This window comes from Malaclemys terrapin, chromosome 16 (genome assembly GCF_027887155.1).
Source record: "Malaclemys terrapin pileata isolate rMalTer1 chromosome 16, rMalTer1.hap1, whole genome shotgun sequence".
NCBI lineage: Eukaryota > Metazoa > Chordata > Testudines > Emydidae > Malaclemys > Malaclemys terrapin.
The window spans coordinates 15957135-15977533 of NC_071520.1; the positions used below are offsets into that span (position 1 = coordinate 15957135).

The 20399-nt window shown below is 41.8% G+C and overlaps 1 protein-coding gene across 1 annotated transcript in view; it reads right to left on the bottom strand.

Moving 5' to 3' along the window:
• PPIL2 (peptidylprolyl isomerase like 2) overlaps window positions 1–20399 on the bottom strand; it is a 139830-nt gene that overhangs the window by 69041 nt on the left and 50390 nt on the right. The window contains exons 9-12 of the mRNA XM_054006054.1: window positions 15085–15160; window positions 13811–13971; window positions 9912–9987; window positions 5239–5345 (exon numbers count right to left, since the gene is read on the bottom strand). Coding sequence (XP_053862029.1) covers window positions 5239–5345; window positions 9912–9987; window positions 13811–13971; window positions 15085–15160 — 420 coding nt within the window. The remainder of the gene's footprint in view (window positions 1–5238; window positions 5346–9911; window positions 9988–13810; window positions 13972–15084; window positions 15161–20399) is intronic.

The following is a 20399-nucleotide window of genomic DNA, read 5'->3' on the forward strand; positions in this document are numbered from 1 at the left end:
GATTTCCCACACTTGGATCAATACAAAACATTTCTTGGTTAGCTTTATGCTGCCAGGCAGAATCTCATCACCATCAATCTTACTGATTAGCAGCTTGCACACTACTTTGGTATATGTGGATTACTGTATTGTTTTAAGACACAAAAATAGCTAATTAAAAATCTTAACGTCTGTCTGAAGAACCCCAACACCAGCTAATCTTATGATCTCAGAGATAAGAGAACAGCAGATGGGCTGTTTCAGCAAGAGGCCTTTACCTCAAAATGTTCAACTTTAGCCCACTGGATTATTTTAAAATGAAATTTCAATTTTGCGGTATTACCTACAGAGAGATAATAAATATGTATTTTATAGCAACTTTGATCCTCTTCACTAAGTGGGGAACGCACTGAGGACGCCAAATCTAGGTGTAGGGCAGGGGTTCTCAACCTTTTTCTTTCGGAGGTCCCCCCAATATGCTATAAAAACTTCATGGCCCACCTATGCCACCACAACTGGTTTTCTGCATATAAAAGCCAGGGCTGGTGTTAGGGGTAGCAAGTAGGGCAATTGCCCGGGGCCCAGGCTACAGCGGGCCCCACAAAACTAAGTTGCTCTGGCTTCAACTTCAGACCCAGGTGGCAGAGCTCAGGGCCCTGGCTTCAGCTCTGCACAACGGGATTTTGGTTTTCTGTCCTGGGCTCCAGTAAGTCTAACACTGGCCCTGCTTGGTGGACCCCCTGAAACCTGCTCGCGACCTCCCAGGGGGCCCTGGACCCCTGGTCTTCAGAAAAGCTGGTCCCTTAGGGTCCCTCACCTGATCTGGACAGGCTCAGGGAGGAAACGCACTTCCTACGGACCGTCCTTGAAAGGAGTTCTGTCCTTGCTTCCATGAGAGTCCACTCTATTCTCATGGGGAGCCCTAGAAGAAGAGTCCTTGGGCTTAGATGTTGCAGGCTCCACTCCAAGGTATATGCTTGGAGGGGCACTGCTAGTGAATTGTGGTCCAGGTACAGGGGCCTCTCTCTGGTCCGGATAAGAGAGTGGCCTCTTAGCCTTCTCCACTAGGTGCTTTCAGTGAAGCTCAGAGGCTTCTCAAGTTCTGGGTGGGAAGGAGCAACAGATATTGCACTTTGCAGATATGTGCACCTCACCCAAACAGTACAGGCACCACTGATGTTCATCACTGATAGAGAAGAAGCAAGTGTGGGAGACAATCCGTGAATCCCAAGACTCTGGACATAGCCCCAGAGCCAGGGAGGGGCTCCCCAATTGTGGGGAAAGAAATACTCTATGCTAACTATAAGCTTTAACTACTAAGCTATATTTTCTTTTGCAGGTTATACAACAAAGTGAAGGTGGACACGATTCCAACTCAGGCCACGCAGCGATAAGAAGGAACTGGAGAAGCGTCAACTCACACCACCTCTTATACCCTGAGTTGGGAGCACAAGGAAAGCTACTTTGCACGTGTGGCCAACAGACACTGTTTTGAAGAATTTCTGGACTCAGGCGCATGGTTTGCATGAGTACCCCATGTGCGGAATATTCATACGGACCAGCACTCAAAGAAGAATTAAAGACTATAAAGATGCATATGAATTAAGGCAGCACAGGAAACCTTAATTTTGGTATTTCCCAACTTCTGAATGCTTGACTTCGCAATTTTAAATAGTTTTTATCTTGTGTTTTAGTGTGTAATATATACATATTTTATGTTCTCAGAGAAGTAATTAGTTTCCTATTTAGCGCACTACTATTTTACTAATACATAGCTTTACTTAGTTACTCTCTGCTGCCAAAAGGCTGCTTAATCTGCACAGATTTAATCAACACAAAGAAATAAAAGAAACAGATGGTCATAGGCCAATGTTTGATCAGGCTTGGCTGTGAATAACAGTACAGATTTGCAATATGCATATAAGAAAACACTGACTTGAAAGGGACATACATAGGGACATGTATGGAAAAATAAAGAAACATGATGGGCACCATATTGGGAATGCTATAAAGGGAATTAGACACAGACTCTTGAGGGTTGAGACATAGTAGTTGCTCAAGTGTTCTAGGGAACCATATTGATCAACATGGAAATGGCTTCACTCAGCCTGGATTAGATAGGAATCAGTTTCATAACACATGACAAAATAAATGATTCAACACAGTCTGCTCACTCTGTTGCTGCCCCTAAACGTTGCTGTACTGACATCATCTGCTTTTCGTCTCACTATATAGTGCTATTCAATGTTTAAGAGCAAGAAAGCCACCTTTTCATTGAACAGGGTGACGGAGAGCCATAGATTAATCATGGCATGACATGCTGCTGTGATGCTTCTCTCATCATGGTGATGCATCTCTCACTCATCACCACTACTGTTCGGCAGAAAGGAGGATAAATTGAGCTTGGTGTATTTGTTCCATTCTCATCTCCCACGCCTCCAGCCCTGCACACTGCCTGCTAGGCAATGAAATAGAAGCTCTTATCATATTTTTGGACTCCACAATAGCTGCCTGAAACTTCTGAGTCACTGGCTAAACAATTCTACAGTTCTAGGGGTCACTAAAAGCAAACTCTAGAGTAAGCCTGAAAAATATTTCCCATTATAATCTCCTATTCCATACGCTTAGAACTTTCCAAAATACCATTTGGGCTGAAATTTTCCAAGTTTGGTGTCTGTCTAAAAATTAACATTTTTTAAAAAAAGTTAGAGTATAATCCCTTCAGCTGCTAGAGTTCTGGAAGAGCGAGATAATACTGTTTGTGTTTGTTTTTAAAAACAGAGCTAAGGGGGGAGGGAAGCTACTTTTTGAAACTTGTAACAGAAAATATTCAGTGATGTCACACTCTGACAATTTTATTATGAGTCTTGCTATATTTGTGATTCTGATAACCCTGGGTCCTGGAATCAGATAAATATAGGGTTGTCTCAGCTTTCATTTTTTAAAACAGTGAATTTCGACCCTCTTGGATGTAGGTTAAAAAAAAAAGCCTGAAAACGTGAACTCTAAAGACTTAGACACCAGAAGGTAAACAAAACCCCAAAGTTATTTTATAAAATCACATGACATTTTGGAATCTGACTCAAAATTTTTAAATGCTTGGGGTTGGCAAATCTGTATTGTCTCTACTGAGGATTAGTGCTTCCACTTGGTATAAAGGAAGCTGGCAGCACAGGCCACTGAATAGGGCATTGGTCTAGGAGACCTGGGTTCAGTTCCTGGTTCTGCCACTGACCTGCTGGGTGACCTTGAGCAAGTCATGCTCTCCTCTCTGCACCTCTCTTTCCCATCCCTGCTTTGTCTGTCTTGTCTGTTTAGATTATATAAACTCTTTGGAGCAGAGTCTCTCTCATTTTATGGTCATGGTCCTGCAACGTGCGTAACTCTACACTCTCAGTAGTCCCACTGAAGGTACTCCGACAGTGGTACTAAATGGTACTCCCACAATGTGTAAAGTTAAGCATGTGTGCAAGTCTTTGCATAACTAGGGCTTATATATTTGCAATGCCTAGCACATGGTGCCAAGCTCTTGGGGCTGGTCCACACTAACCCCCCAGTTCGAACTAAGATACGCAACTTCAGCTACGTGAATAACATAGCTGAAGTCGAAGTACCTTAGTTCGAACTACAAGGTACTTACCGCGGGTCCACACGCGGCAGGCAGGCTCCCCCGTCGACTCCGCGTACTCCTCTCACGGAGAAGGAGTACCGGCGTCGACGGCGAGCACTTCCGGGATCGATTTATCGTGTCTAGACAAGACGCGATAAATCGATCCCAGAAGATCGACTGCTTACCGCCGAACCCGGAGGTAAGTATAGACGTATCCTCAGTTAGGGTCTGTAAGGACTACCGTAATACACAAATATTAATTTAAGATTGACATTAAAGCATTTGAAAGTTATGCACTGACCATGTAGTGCTGGACATTTCCTTAATGTTCCTGGTTCACACTTACGCATATATACACTATGAATTCATAACTAGCTAAAGGCTAGATTTTGCCAACTCATTCATGTGGAGTAGAGCCTTATATTGAGTGTAGACCTACTGATTCCAATGGGACTATTTGTGATGCAAGATATTACTTAACAAAAGATGGGCAAAATTTGGCCCAAGTTTACTCTTCTCATTGGCTCCAAGAACTCAAGCTTTGCTGGTGAAACTTGAAAGCTCCACAAGCCAAACAGCTGCTTTGCAAGAAGCCTGCAAGCATAGCTGGTGAAGCTGGAGATAAGATATGCAGCTATTAGCTTATAAAATTCACACTCTGAACAGCTCTGCAATTTTTCCTTTTGCTTTTCTCTCCTTTTTTCTTTTAAGAAGAAGAAATTTTAGAAAAGCTATTCATACAAAACAGAGATTGCACAATTAAAATCACAGTTTAGAAATGCATAGCAGTGTTACCTAGTCCATTTTGCACATACATACTATTTATCTGATTAAATGTATAGCATAATATATTACCATCTCCAACCTCTATTTTCTATAAAGACAGGACGTATAACACAGCTGAGTTACCAGTGCTATTGGACCCTTCACTTTTGTACTTCTTGGCTTTATCATTTCAGCCATGCAACTTCAATGTTCCGTTAGTGCAGCTTATCACATTTAATAATAGAAATAATACTTTGGACTAATGTGGCATTTTAATGTGATGATCTCAAAGTGCTTTACAAAAATGGGCAATAATTATGACAACCATTTTTCAAACAGGTAGTTCTAAGAGGTTAAGTGTCTTGCCCAAAGCGCGCACACAAAGTCAGCAGCAGAGTCAAGAATATAAGCAAGGTCTCTTGACTCCCTCCCTTCTTAAAGTCAGGATGGTTTGTTCAACTGCAAATAGGAAGGGAGATATCCATCAGATAATTTCTCTATTAAGATGCGGTCCATGCTATGAAAGAGTTTGAGAACCTCTGTTCTACCGTTTGGTTTTTAATTTTACTTCCATTCTTTTCTAATTTCTCCATAGACTTGCATTAGCTGACTTCAAAGACCTTGACTATCTCTACTCCCATGTTTCTCTGCAGGGCCACTAATGATGCAAGAGCCTTCTCCTCCGCAGCTCTTGCCATCAGGAACTGCTTTTCCTTTCCTCTCACCCTCTTGAGTCTCAGAATCTCTTAGAATTTCTCATTTTAAAAGTTAAAAATCTCACTGAGTAGATACTGCTTGCATTGTTTCGCTATTCTGACCTCCAACCCCTGTTCTAGTCATAATCTAGTTACATTACAGGATTAAATCTAGGTGGCATACTATACCATATCACAGTGCAACTCCAAGTTCAGGTCTCCTTTATTAGTGTGCAGTCGTACATAACCTTTTTTCTTCACATACTGGTACCGCACAACGTCCTCCTCAATGGCAGCTGCCTCAAAGCAAAAGGTAAAAATTAGCACTTTTGAAATTTCTTCATTAATCTTTAGAAGGTATCTGCAAACAAATCACTAGATTCCCTATTAGATGATATCCTCCCCATAGACTTAGAGATATGGTAATGTAGAAGTCATCAGATGATAATCTCACATTAATCATCCTACACAATACAATTTTCATTCTGGCCTGTATTTTAAGCGTCAGGTAACCCTGACTATTACACACCGTAATTTTCCAGTAATATCTACTAATTATGGGTATTATTTTGAAACCAAATTGCTTCTTGCCAAACTTAGAAACCATGCAGGTAGTCATCAGCCAACCACAAATTGTTGACATATGGGGACCTGAACTGATGGAACCATGCCACTACTGGAAAGTCAAACCAAAGGCTCACTCCAAGAGACTTATTTCATTTGTGTCAAAGAAACTCCATTTCTATCAATATTCCTAGATACCCAAAATCTGTCTCCAAAGCATAGAAAAATAAAAGCAGGGAAAGATAGCGTGAATTCCTCTAAATAAAGAAAATTACTTTGGTAAATATGCAGTTAGAGTACTGGCTTCAGGCTTTCACAAAATGTACTTGATAGTCCGATATCTTTAGTCCCAAGAGTAAGAGCTCTACCTTGCATTTGAAACACTAATTGCCAAGTCACTTAATCAACACTGAAATTAAAACATTCAGTGCATTTTTCTTTAAGCTAGAGGACGAAAGGAAAGAATTACTGTTTAAAATGCATCTTTGGCAAGAAATATAACCTTGAATAGCAATAAGTCAAAAGCTGCCAGACAGCACACAATTTTTTAAGATATAATTTTAACCAATACCAAGAGGTTTTTAAGCCAAAAGACAGTAAACATTTTACATGAGAGGAGATCAAGTTTCATTGCTAACTTGCATACGTGTGCATTCCATTTTGTGGTCCATATGCATATGAAATATGTCATTGATTTTAGCTCAATCTCTACATACTTGCCATTCACAGCTAAAACTAAATTCACAACTGCTACGTTATTTTAGAATGAACTCACTGGAAAAAACAGTTACCTACCTTTTCGTAACTGTTGTTCAAGAGGTGTTGCTCATGTCCATTCCATTCTAGGTGTGCGCGAGCCCATGTGTACAGTCATCGGAGATTTTTGCCTTAGGGTACCCAAAGGGTCAGCTGTGGCACCCTCTTGAGTGTTATGCACTTTGTGAACACCCTTGGGGGTTACAAGAGTCTGAAGGGCAGCGCCGTGAATTGGAAACGGCGCTGACCCGACACAAAATGGAGGAATCATCTGTGGCCTGAGAAAATGGAGATATGGAAATATGTGTCCTTCAAGTCAAGGGCGGTGTACCAGTCTCCCGGATCCAGGGATGAGATGATAGAGGTCAGGGAAACCATGCAGAACTTCAACTTTTTGAGATGCTTGTTGAGGCACTGGAGGTCCAAGATGGGTCTGAGGCCCCCTTTCACTTTCAAGATTAGGAAATAAATGCGAGTAGAATCCTTCCCCCTCATCTCCCGTGGGACCTCCTCTACTGCCCCCATTCTGAGGCTACCTCCCTCCTGGGCGAGGAGTTGCTCGTGAGAAGGGTCCCTGAAGAGGAATACGGAAGGGGGGTGGGAGGGAGGGTCAGCTAAGAACTGCAGGGTTCAGCCTGAAGATAAGTCAAGCAGTCTGAAGTCAGCCGCAACCAGGCCGACTGGAAGGGGCGCAGGTGGTTGAGGAGTGAGTAGGAAGGTGGATCCTGGGATGTGACTGGGGCACCATCCTCGAGCGCATCCTCAAAATGCCTATTTCTGGTTTCCTTGGTTCCTGGAATGGTTGGGCTGAGCAGACAAATGGGAAGACAAAGGATATCGTTGTTTAAACCCCTTGTCTCTATCCTTTTTCCTATAGGTGCTTAGCCGGGGATGTAGGAGGACGACGGAACGGCTTCCTAGGGTGCTGAAGACTATGAAGGTCCAGGGAGTGGAGGGTGGCACAGGAGTCTTTAAGGCTGTGCAGCTTTGCGTCCGGGAACTCGGAGAAGAGCCCTGATCCTTCAAACAGGAAGTCCTGTAGAGTGGTCTGCATCTCCTGGGATAACCCAGAGGACCATAACCAAGAGCTGCACCACATTACCACCGCAGAGGCGACAACCCTGGCTGCCGAGTCTGTAGCATCCCAGGCCACCTGGAGGGCACTTTTTGCCATCGCTTTGCCTTTCCCCATTGAACAGGTGAACTCCTGGCTCGGTCCTGTGGAAGAACCTCCTTGAATTTACTAAGGGAGTCCCACAGATTAAAACAGTATCTGATTAACAGGGCCTGGTGGTTAGACACCCTAAATTGCAGGCTGGCTGTAGAATAAATCTTTCCGCCAAATAAGTCCAGTCTCTTGGCATCTGTTTTTCGGCGTGCCACTCATCTGTCCCTCTCATTAACAGCAGACACGACCAATGACCCAGCTGTAGGGTGTGTATTTAGCTATTCAAATCCCTTTGCAGGGACATACTACTACTTTTCCAACTTCTTGGAAGTGGGTGGAATGGCAGAGAGGGTCTGCCACAGTGATTTTGTGATCATAAGAACCCCTGGGTGGACAGGCAGCGCGATCTGGGCCGGGGCGGTGGAGGATACGACATTAAAAAGATCATCTACCAACTCCTCGATCTCCAGGTTTAAATTGGTAGCCACCCTTTTAAGGAGGGCCTGGTGCTTCTTAAAGTCACGGGTTGGACTGCCAATTTGGGAGGGGCCTGCCACCGCTTCCTCCGGAGACGACGACGACAATTGCACCGCAGGGGCAGGTTCCCCTTCCCTCTCTAGGGATGGCTCTTTAGGCGTAGGCGCCTGCTGTGCTGTCCCTGCATCGGATTCCGCACCCTACTCCGACTCCGGTGCCGGGGATGGTTTGTCCGAGGCAGCCAGGGCGGAATGGTGGGAGTACGGGACCGGCACCATCGGCACGCCCCAAAGATTCCAGAACGGCCATTGAGCAGGCCACTGTCCCTGCTGCCACGGCAGATGCCATGCCAGTCTTGTGGGTCAGTGGTGATTCACCCTTTCTTGGGGAGGGGCTGAAGTCCTGCTCTGACTCGGACCATTGTCCCTCTGGTGACCAAAGTGGAGCAGTAGAAGCCTAAGTTTGCCGATTGACCCTCATCGGTGACTGGTGAGAAGAGGGCAAGGATTGGTGCCTGCCTGACGAGCGGTACCAGGGAGATGGAGACTGGTGCCACAATGGGGAGCAATCCTGCACCAGTGCGGGTTTGACATCTGGGAGATCGTCTAGGCGATAGCGACCTGCGCCATGACGATCTCTGGTTGGGGCTTGCCAGTACCAAGGGTACGGGGACCGGTGCCTCAACTCCAGTGTCCCATACCTCATGGGAGAGAGCGTGGTATCGGGGACCTGGGTCTTCTGGCCGAGGTTGTGGGAATGGGGTTCTCAGCAGTGCTGATGGGGACTTATGCCTGCGGTCCGAGGACGCTCCAATGCCCTATGAGGCGGTCCCAAGACTGGATTGCCCTGGACGGTGGGGCCTTAGCCAAGCCCGGTGCCTGGTGCAGCGGCAGCCGGCTTACTGGGTCTTTAGCCGCCGAGGCCACTTCAAGCAACGAAGGTCCTAGGAGAAGCTGGGGTGCCCTGCTGCTCCCAGGAGTCAGAGGCGGATCCCTGGCTGGGCTAGGGGGTCTGAGCACACTGATAACCCCCCTTTCCCCCCCCGAAGCTCCAGGGCAGGCATGTGGCCTGACACAGGTTCTTTGTTCAAAGCCCCGTTCCTCTCTGATGCTGGGGAGTCCTTCTTCTTATGCTGCTTCTTCGGTATCGGTGCGGAGTGCACTGCCGGTGCCTAGGAGTGGAGTCCGAACAGCAGGGCTCTGATGCAGGATGAAGCGCAGCCTCCATGAGGAAGGCCCTCAAGTGAATATCCCACTGCTTCTGGGTTCTAGGGCAAAAGTTCTTACAGATCCTGCCCTTGTCTTTTCTATGGGACTCCCCAAAGCACTTCAAACAGCTGTCATGGGGGTCACTAATAGGCATCGGCCTGTTGCATTACGACCATGGTTTGAAGCCTGGGGAACAGGGCATGCCCTGCTCCAGGGCGAAGTCCCAGTTGGGACTCTAACATTTAAACAAATGGTTAGCTAAGTACCTAAGAACTGCATACATACAAAGGAGATAACAATAACTTAAGAACAGCAAACGCTCTTGCAATACAAGACAAGGTGCTCTGACCAACCGTCACGAGCAGTAAGGAGCGGAGAGGCCAAAAGGCCAGTGGCACCTGATATACCATGAGTGCCACAGCCGACCCTATGGATACCGCTAAGACAAAAAACTCCGATGACTGTGCATTTGGGCGCACGCACACCTAGAATGGAATCGACAGGAGCAAGCACTCAAAGAAGAAACCAGGGCTATAGCAGAATGGACGATATTATTCTAAGATATCAGATACTGACTAGACAACACCACATTCTTGCAGTCCTCTCAAAAGTATGTATACAGGACAGCATACTTTATACCAGTATATTTGATTACAATACACTTCGTTAATGATAGGTATCTACAGTACCTGCTTCATGTGTTGTTTCTGGGGCCATGGCAGTGGATGTGAAGGAAGCACTTACTGTCCCTGTAGAATAGTGAGCCTGTACAAAAGATTAAAAATTCAACAGAGTTAACACTACAAAAACTGGAGGAAAGAGATGCAGCATTATAACATCCTCCCCTGCACTCTTCCCTCAAATCCATCTAATTAATTTTGATGTACATACACACACAGTCAAATAATAAGCTACCTATATAATAACAGTAGTACACCGCTACCTCGATATAACGTGACACAATATAACACGATTCGGATATAACGTGGTAAAGCAGTGCTCCGGGGCAGGTGGGGCTGCGCACTCCGGTGGATCAAAGCAAGTTCAATATAACGCAGTTTCACCTATAACGCGATAAGATTTTTTGGCTCCCGAGGACAGCGTTATATCGAGGTAGAGGTGTAATAGTAATAATAAATAAAATAAATAAATAAATAAATACAGCTGTAGGGAATAATGGAAGAAATTAGTCAGCTATTGTCAAAGCAACTCCAGTTCTATTAATTGTTAAAAGGAGACCAGAAGTTCATCTACACATAGGGTAAATTCCCAGCCTCATGGATAAAATGGATGATTTCTTTTATGGTCTTCAATGGAGCCAATATTTTACCCATAAGATCTCCAATGGATTTAATACCAGTGTTTTTCCAAGTGCCCTAGCAGAATGAATTAGCTGTCAGTTTTAGCTTCTCATTCCCACCAAGCATTCAGATATACTTTGGTGAAGATTGTCATATAATTAACATTTTTTTAAATATTACCAGAGGAATGTTTCCTAAAGTATTTGCACATTCTCAATTGTAGTATTATGAAGCTGGGCTCTAAAGATCTTGAAAAAGAAGTTATCCTGTTGGACAATACATATACTGACTATTTCAATTAACAATCCCCTTCCTCGTTACATTGGAGAGGAAGGATGGGGTTTCCAAAATATGTTAGCATGTCAAAGTATTCACCAGAGGCACTGCATGAGCTGCCCAAATATTTACCAACACAATATGCTGTGTATTTTTTCAATTCAAGCAAAATGTCTGTACTTAAAATAAAAAGTTTCAGGCATGAGTATTCAGTCTTCAACAGCTTCTGGAAAATACAGTTGTAAATTGAAGCTGTCAAAGCAAGGAGATCTGCATTAATATTTGTTAGTCAAGACTTGCTTGGTAAAAAGCAAATGAAGCCACTCTAAATACTACAGCATGATTTTACAGTACATCTGTTATGCTGTGTTTCTCATAGGTTTCCATATTTCACACAGACTTTTTCAGTAGAGAGCTAAACTTGTTCATCTCATTTATCAGATGAGTGTGAGTGTGGAGTTTAGTCCCCATGACTCTCATAATCCTCTCTCCTGAGACTGCCAACACGAGCACCAGATTTGGTGATGTGGACACATGGTCTCTTAGAATTGGACTGACACAAATTTCATATAGATCATTAAATAGTCAGCATATGGTTACAACTTTTGGTCACTGCCAGAAGTAAAAGGAGCTATTATCCCATAACCAGTTCCCTGAACCTTTCAGCCCTCTCTAAAAAATGAAAGCTTCTGTACCAAACACATGCGGGTCTCTGCAACTAAGAGCCAGAGGAGAGGGGGAAGAAGTGGGAAATTAAAAATGTTTTAACCAGGGGTTACAAGTCTTGAGAAGCACATGCCATACATAGCACAAATCACAAAAGTAGCCATTCTGATCACAATTCACTAATTCTGCTGTATTGCCAATATAATCAGCAAACAACATTTAATCTTTCACCTCAGAAGGAAGCACTGTCATAAAGAGAGTAGAATGAGGGATTTAAGATAAGCAGTGTCACTCTACATTAAACGCATTTTTAAACACTAAAAACTGGTTGCAAAACTAGAAATGTCCCTTTGTTGTAGGGTTTATGAACTCTCTTGATTTTGTTTAAAATGGTACCCCAATTACCACTTTAAATTACAGGAAAAAAAAAATCTTTTTCTTTTCATAACTAGCAGTTGCTAAACTAAATAACAAGATTTGGCAGGTTGCTATACTACATGGCACAGCCTACATTCTCCACCCCCAAAAGGGACAGCAGGGTTTAATAATAATAGTGCTTTGGAAAACATACATCGGCTTTCTTGGTTCTTCTTCTGCAGATGCACAACTGCTGCAGTTTTAAGCGGGTCTGATACTGTTGCAATAAAATTTCATATTGACTTTCATTTTTAGCTTGTGTAATATTGACCATGTTAAAAAAGAATCAAGGTTAAATTCTATAATTCATTACTTAAAATATTACCACTCAATTACTAGAAGCACAGAAATGCCTTCTATATTTCCTATTTAAAGTAGACTTTCCGCTCCAGTTCTTATAAAAAGAAAGAGAAGCACTATGTGCTGGTATTTCTCCATCTGCCACCTATAACATTTGCTCTGATGAATTTCTACTTAAGGCTTTCGAGACACTGAACTCAAGGGACTTAATTGCTTCCACATTATCAGGCAAGGGTTTTATTATTACAAATTATTTTTATATCCACAGCTGGAGACATGAAGGGAGCACTGCTGGCAAGACTTCTGTAAAACATCCTTGTTAAGTGAAATTAAAGCCTACTAAACATATGGAGGGGTTTTGGGAACACTCAGAGTGGCACTTGAGCGGACACTGTCACATGGCTTCTAAGATCTATAGCCTTGTTCAGTTTGCTTTTCTGAAAAAAAATGGAACCCCACTCATGGATCTTCAGTTGAGTTAAAAACACAAATCCAAGACCAAATAAGTAATAACATCTAGCTTGTTTATATATTTATACACACATATCTGTAGATCTCAAAGCATTTTATTGAGGTAAATAATAATATCCTCATTTTACAAAGGGGAAAACAAAGGCAGGGAAACGAAGCAATATGCCCAAGATCACCCAGTGAAATCAGTGGCAGTGTTGGGTATAGAATCCAGGTTTCCTGTGTGCTCTGCCCCATAGGCTATACTGCCTCCCACAGAAGCCAATGGAGTTTTGCCAATTATACCAGCTGCCGATCTGGTCCTGTGACATGTGGACAGTTCACATTCCATCTCATTTCATCTTTGTCTCTAAATATACAATTTAAAAAAAAATGTAATTGCCTGAATAGGAACAAACAAGACAAGCCAAATCTAAGCCTTGCAGCTTCTCATATATCTAGGCTCATAAACAGTCTAAATTGCCTGTTTTGTTTTGTTTTTAAATCATGTGGCACACTCCTGCTAACTGATGTTCATACAAGGGTAATCTAAGCACAGTGACATGTCCCAGAGAACTGTTTTAGGGAGAGGATAACACTCCACAATCTTGAATTCAATATGCAGACGGATTATTTCTTGACAACCACGAACACACAGTAATATGCGCCTGATAAGGGCACCTTTTACAATAGTCCATTAAAAATACTGTGAAGAGGAAATGTTGAAGCTGTTTCTGGTGATTTATATATATGCCAACACCAGGAATGATTCACTTGCATTGCCCTTAAGCGGTGTTCCTTCTGCCAATGATAAATTAATTCAAAGCAAGAAATTACAAGTTGGAAGGAAAAATCTTTATCACCTAACTCACACCACGGTAATCACATCCTAAATTTAAAGAGCTCTACCTCTTATCGCACCCGATTTCAAAAATATTTTAGGCTTGTTTACAAATATTTTACAAAAAGAAATCCATTGACATACACACATCACTGCAATTCTAAACAACTGCAGTATAATTTAGCTACACCACTCTCATTGCCTCTGATGTATGGTAAGTTCCTATGCAGCAGAAAACAGCCGTGTCTGTTCAGGTGGCGATATGACTACTATACTGAAAAATGTTTTTTACCATTCTTCAGAAATGTAATCAATGTCGACCTATAAATCAACTTACTGCATTCAGCTTATCCACTTTTCTCTTTTCGGGGGCCTTCATTGTAGCTGCTAGAATATCATCTCCTTTGAATTCTTTATACAGCTCCAGTAAAGTCTCTCGGGTCTCTAAATTTGTATTTTTCAGATAGTAAGATGGATCCAATTTTGCTTTCTCTTCATCTATAAGACAGTATTAAACCACATTTTCAGTTAAAAAGCAAGCTCTATATCTCAAAATCATTTTGTTCCCCTTCAACTTAACAGGGCCATACATCTCTCTTTCGCCAACAGAAGTTGCTCCAATAAAAGATATTACCTCACCCACCTTGCTTCTCTATAGAAGAAGAAATCTTTTTCATGGAAACTGCCACATATTTTTGCTCTTGCAGAAGTGATTATGATGAATGAGTGAGCAGTAAGACACCATATGAAAAAAGTGACATCCAGGTATGGTGAGACAAATACTTTACTGGCCATGTACTATAAAAGGGTTTGACTTTATATCCTTTACCATTGAAAGACTCTTCAGAACAACTGGAAGCTACCTAAACTCTTATAAATCAATTTAAACCACTTGTACAGAATATCAAAGACAGACACTATTTTTGGATACATAATGCAAAAATAAATAAATAAATAAATAAAAAATCTGCCCTTTGTCCCCTCAGTGAATGAAACAGATCTATGGCTCATAATTCCCAAGATACATGGTGTCATAGTACAGAAGTATTTTTTTAAAGTGACATAAGTCACACCTGAGTTCTGCCCTGGCATGCCTAATTTTTGCTGACAAATATTTAGAGCTGAGTTATGGTGGTGGTGGGGGGGGAGAGGGGAAGCGAGGGAGAAGGGGGAGAGAGGGGAAGGAGGCCAAGGCTGGGGCCATAGCTGGGGGTGGGAGCAGAGCCAAGGCTGGGGCCTCAGGTGTGGGGCCAGGAGTCAGGGCCAGGAGTGGTCGTGGAGCTGGGTGGCGCTCCCTCCCTGTCCACTTGTGGGGGTTGGCCCAAGCATCAGCCATGCCGCCCCCCACAGGGGAGCATGCCCCACAGTTTGGGGACCTCCGGTCTATTTAATGATAAGCATAGTGGGGACTGTCTCTTACTGTGTGTTTATACAATATCAAGAACTACTGGTCCCAATCTCACCTGGGGCCTCTAGGCACCATTGCATAAAATTTCATAATCCCACCATCCAGCGTTTTCTTTTAAAAATCACTCAACATTCCACAAATTATTCTCCGGGTTTGCATATTAAGATTAGAGTTTCTTCAGCCAAGCTTTAGTTCATCCTTACCTGGGTCTGTCACCTTTAAGTTGTTTTTAACATGGAAGAAGTCGGAGACATTAAATTTGTCCAGATTGGTTGGATCCTGAAAATAAAAATAAAAAAGTATAAATCTTCCTAACAGAAACGTAACAGCAGGTAATAGTGAGTGTATGTTAATCCAGTATAAATGAGGGGCTGGAAAAGACTGAACTAAACATGATACAGACAAAATTTCAGCTAAACTATATATAGAAAACAGCTACTAAAATAGCAATACCTGAAAGAGTAAAAGTTCCTGGCTATATTTGTTTTATGATTGAAATTTAGTGTTGTGTTCATTAGTAAGTACAGAACCAGTTACTAGCATAGTGCTGTTCAAGAATACACTGGGTTCAGGTAACTGGTCACAACTCACAAACACTCAGATTCTAATTCTAAACTGGGATTAGCTTTCCAGAGAATTGGACAAGTGAGATGTCCAGCACCTAGGGGCCAGATTACTGAAGTTATCTAGACAGGTGCCTACTGGAATTTCCAAAAATACCTAGGCATCTATCTGCTTCTTTAGGCAACTAAATAATTTTTTAAAAATTGGCGCAAGGAGAATAACACTGCAAACAAATACAATACAATACAAATTATTCCTTCATTTGTAAATGAGAAATTAAACATTTTTAAATGGAAATATAATTGAATGCCCATATGGTGCAATACGTGCTATTCATTTGCATTCTGAAGTTCATTTAACGTGCGCTAATACAGCAGGCCTTCAGAGCCACATGAATCCTATTGATCATGCAACACATTTTTTCCAGTCTTAGAAAAAAAAATCACTTTCATACAACACTTTTCATACCCAAGATAACAAAGACTTCTTTTAAAATAGCAGGGAGTATGATCATAGCAGTACCGTGATTATGTAGGCCAAGTAAACAGCAGCTATTTGCTCTACAAAACATACAGCGTCAGGTCTCAGAAGCTGTCAATTGAGAGCATACAATAGGATTGCCGTTGTTCGGCAAATCCATGACAGGAAGCAGGAGGCCACGTCTAGAGAGTATTATTAGTGTCCCTGTCCATTTTTGGAAAGTGCCATCTGGCCTTTTATTTCCACCAGGACAACTACCACCGAACATTGGAGGAAACTCCTTCCATGTAATGCCTCATTTGAAGAACAATATGTCTAATAGTCCAAAATCTTTGAATACTCAAATCTTCCGGTAGGACTTGAACTCATGACCTAAGAGTACTACCAACTGAGCTGTGACGGTAGTTCAGTAGAAGTACTTAGCTAGTAATAGTCCATGAAATAAAAGATAACGGAACTGAAAGAACAAAGATCTTTTATCATGGAGTACTCTGGTTCAAAGGTAGCCAAGGTATTAAACGAATGGTTGGGGGGGAGGGGAGTGGGAGAGTCACCACTTTCAAACAAACACTATTTTTTAAACAGCCTCCCAAGCATAGAAAGGTGGTAAAATTAATGTTAAAACAATTAACTCTAATTTCCATACTAAGAACATTTTAAAAACAAATTATAAAGTTATTTCTCGGGGTAGGCCAGTAAGCCAGTTTAGTGATATCTCTATATATTGCTAAACAAAAAACCTTGAAGCACTAAACTCATTTTTAAGTAATTTAATACTAGTAGGGAGAAAATGCTCACTCTGAGGGACATTAGGAGCTGAACCTGACTCAGTCAAAACTCCCACTGACTTCATAGATGTGTTAGGTCACAAGCCTGTAATTCGCTGCCCTCTGGCAGAAGACGCAGTGAATTGCGGGACTGGGGTCTTCCTTTGGGATTTGATCCTAAAAGTCACCTTGCACATGTTTTTGCCAGCACATCTTGCTAGGGTCAGGTAGCCAATCCAAGAGAAGGGTAGTCGCAGGAGTGGATAGAAAAGGGGACCAGGAGTCATGAGGGTTAGCCTTATTTCTGCCACTTGCTGTAAGACCTGAGGCAAATCCTTTCAGCTCTTTCCCTACCAATAAAAACACACCTCACACACAGAAAGGCTGTGAGCATTAACTAACTTTTGTGGAGCATTTTGAAACTTAAATATCCTCAGACCAAGTATGCTCTATTAGACTGTAAGCTTTTCGGGGCAGGGACAGATTCTTAACCGATGTTTCATATGGTGCAATCCTCATTTACAAGACTACGTTAAATAAGCAACAAATAAGTATCACACTGAAAACTCTATTAAGTGACCCACTCAAAGAATCATTAAAAAAAAAAAAAAAAAAAAAAAAAAAAAACTAACGACCTACTAGATGTAGATCTTTAAACTGGGAGCCCACGTAGCTTCCTGTACAATTTTGTTTGACCTTTAGTTAAAGTGGTTAAGACGGGGATGCCTACTGGAGAGGCAGATTTCACACTAGTATCATTCAGTAATCCTTAATCTTTCCTCATAATCATTATTTCCCCCCTAAGGCTTGGTCCTTGTAAGCTCATCTAAAGAGCAAAGAGGTCACAACATCACATCAGGATATCTAATTATTCCAGGAAATTATATCTTACAGAAAATAAAAAAAGAGTTGTAAAGTGGTAAAGGTTGTTTGGGGATACAAAATCTAAAATACCTTAATAAAAATACAATAGTCAAAAGTTCAAAAAAATAATATTGCAGAATACTAGGTTAATGACTAATACACTGACATGAATGTGAATAGTATAATAATTCAAGAAAACATAAAATACTCAAATTGTTACTTTCAATTAGAAAGTTCTCAAGATTCCATCTCTACTAAGTCACTGGTTAATACAGCAGAGCTGTGGCTTCCTCTCTCATTAAATGATACAATTATGCCTTTCATTCATCCCTGAAATTGTATGCCTCCATTGGTGAATAAATCTTTAGTTTTATTGCTGGCAGTAAAATCAAAAGACATTTATGAAATCAGCCTGCATGAGTCTGCACCCTAATGACGACCCACTGGCTCGCCTGCTTGCTTCTTCCCCCTCCCACCCCCAAATCATTTCCCATTATTTTTCAGTTCCACAACAGCAACTAGGATGCAGCCTCACCAAGGTATTTGACGTTGAAAAGCTAGATATTGTTTCTCTTCTTGGAGCTCTTGTGTAAGAGAATGTCGCTTTTAATTTCCAGGAATAGGAAATCTGGGCGTATTTCTTAACCATCCTGGTATGCTCCTGCACTTTGTTATATATACAAACTGTTCCACCACAAAAAGTAAGTATAGCATGCAAAAAAAAATCCAGGGGTAATTTCTGATCTCTAAATTGACATCATCGAGGGAAGTGAGGCATAAATGGGAAGAAAAAAAAAAAAAGCCCAGGCAAAGGCCTGCGGGGGTGGCACAACTTTCAATTGCCAACAGAAAATGCAGACTGCCTGTTTTCAAGCATTCCTCTACCTACTCTCAGGCTACAACGTTTACTTACAGAAAGTGATAGGTCTGCCTATGAACACATGCCAAGACACTACAGGTGAAGAGAATAAGACAATTTATCCCTTCCAGGGATCCAAAAATACATTATAATATTAATAGAGAACATAAGGATTTTACAGAAAGTCACATTTCTGCCACTCCTGGTCAAACTTAGGGGTATGCATTGCTCCCGGAACAGACTCTCTTTGTAGCAGGGAGATGGGGGGGGAGAAAAAGTGGCCTGCAATAAAGATTAATCTGCTAACATACGTTGTATTCTCCTTTACAAAGCCTCATGATTACATTTATATTTTATATATAATTTAAAGAAATTTAGATATCTAGTTACTTAAGGGCCTCCATAAAGCCAAGTCTTAGAGTTCACGATACCACAGACTCCTCCAGATAGCTAACTTTAAAAGGTAGCATTTCACAGCCGTAATACTTTTAGTTGCTTACAGGCTAAATCAGTTTGACCGCTGACACTGAGCAACTAAGGAAGAAGCCTTTATAGGCCCCCCCCCATCAATATACACCTCTACCCCTATATAATGTGGCCCGATATAACACGAATTCTGATCTAACGCAGTAAAGCAGTGCTCAGGGGGGAGGCGGGGGGAGCAGGTGCACTCCGGCAGATCAAAGCAAGTTTGATATAACGGGGTTTCACCTATAACGTGGTAAGATTTTTTGGCTCCCGAGGCCAGCGTTATATCGAGGTAGAGGTGTACTTCCCCTGGCTCTTCAAAACCTCATTTAACTACCTCCTCACAGTCAACTCAAAAATCACAGTATGGAATATGGTAAATAGCAAACTGCAACCTCATCTCCTTAGAGATCACAGCTGTTCTGTTTCTCTGCCCTTTGGAGTTCTAAGCATGAATGACACAAATGAGAAACCCCAAGGCCTTGTGTGCTATTCTTCATTATAGTCAGATGGGCTATTTTATTCAAATTGAAACCTTTAAAGATTTGATTTATACTATTTCCCTTCTATTCCCATTTCTGCAACTCAGGAATGTCACTGTACATTGAGTAGGCAGGCCAATTAAGCAGCATACTACAAATGTATTTTCCTTATGTCATTGAAGAAATGTTCTATAACCCGAAATCTGTGAGTGGCATCTCAGACAGGTTATCTAGGGCAATAAGTCAACAGACCCCTCCCTCTAAAATTAAGCATTGTGATTCACTAGGAAGAGTTCAATTTAGAACTAGAAGTGTGTTGACTGCAAGAGCACAGCAATAGATGTTAACTTATATACAGAATACTGCAGGGTTCTACTGAGCAAACCTCTCCCCCAAAAGCTTCACAAAATAGGTCTGACCAATCCTAACTTGTGCTGCAGATAATGTGGACAAGTTATTTTTTACTAAAGGAAAAGATGCCCAGAACACAAGACAGATATTTTTGATGTGTGCTTATTTAAATCCAAATAAAAACATTAATACACATTCTTTGGACATATCCCTTTCAGGAAGAAACTGTCCAAATATTAATAAAATATTTAACATGACAGGTTCATCTCATTACACCAATGACTGTCATTGTGCAGAGAATCAGATGAGAGAGGACAGAGTCAAGACATGAGTGTTAAGAATACTGAGATGCAGAGATTAAGACACTTGTTTCAAGGCACCACAGTTTTATTAATGGTGTCTCCTTTGCAGAAAATGACTGGAGTCAATAGGGAGTGCCCCTGTTCCAATTAAGGTGAAGGACCAAGAGTTAAAGATTCCTGAGTAATTGCTGTACATACCTGCCTTTTTGTACAAACTTGCCTTTTGTTACTAGCTACAAAAATATGGAATTGCTTTTTGTAGCTAACAATAAAGGGCAATGCTGGGTTAAGAGAAAGAGGCCTAGCCTGTTTCCGTTCACTTTTTTGAACTACAGCAAGTCTAATGAAATTGGAACTTATGGTTCATTAAATAGTTTCAGC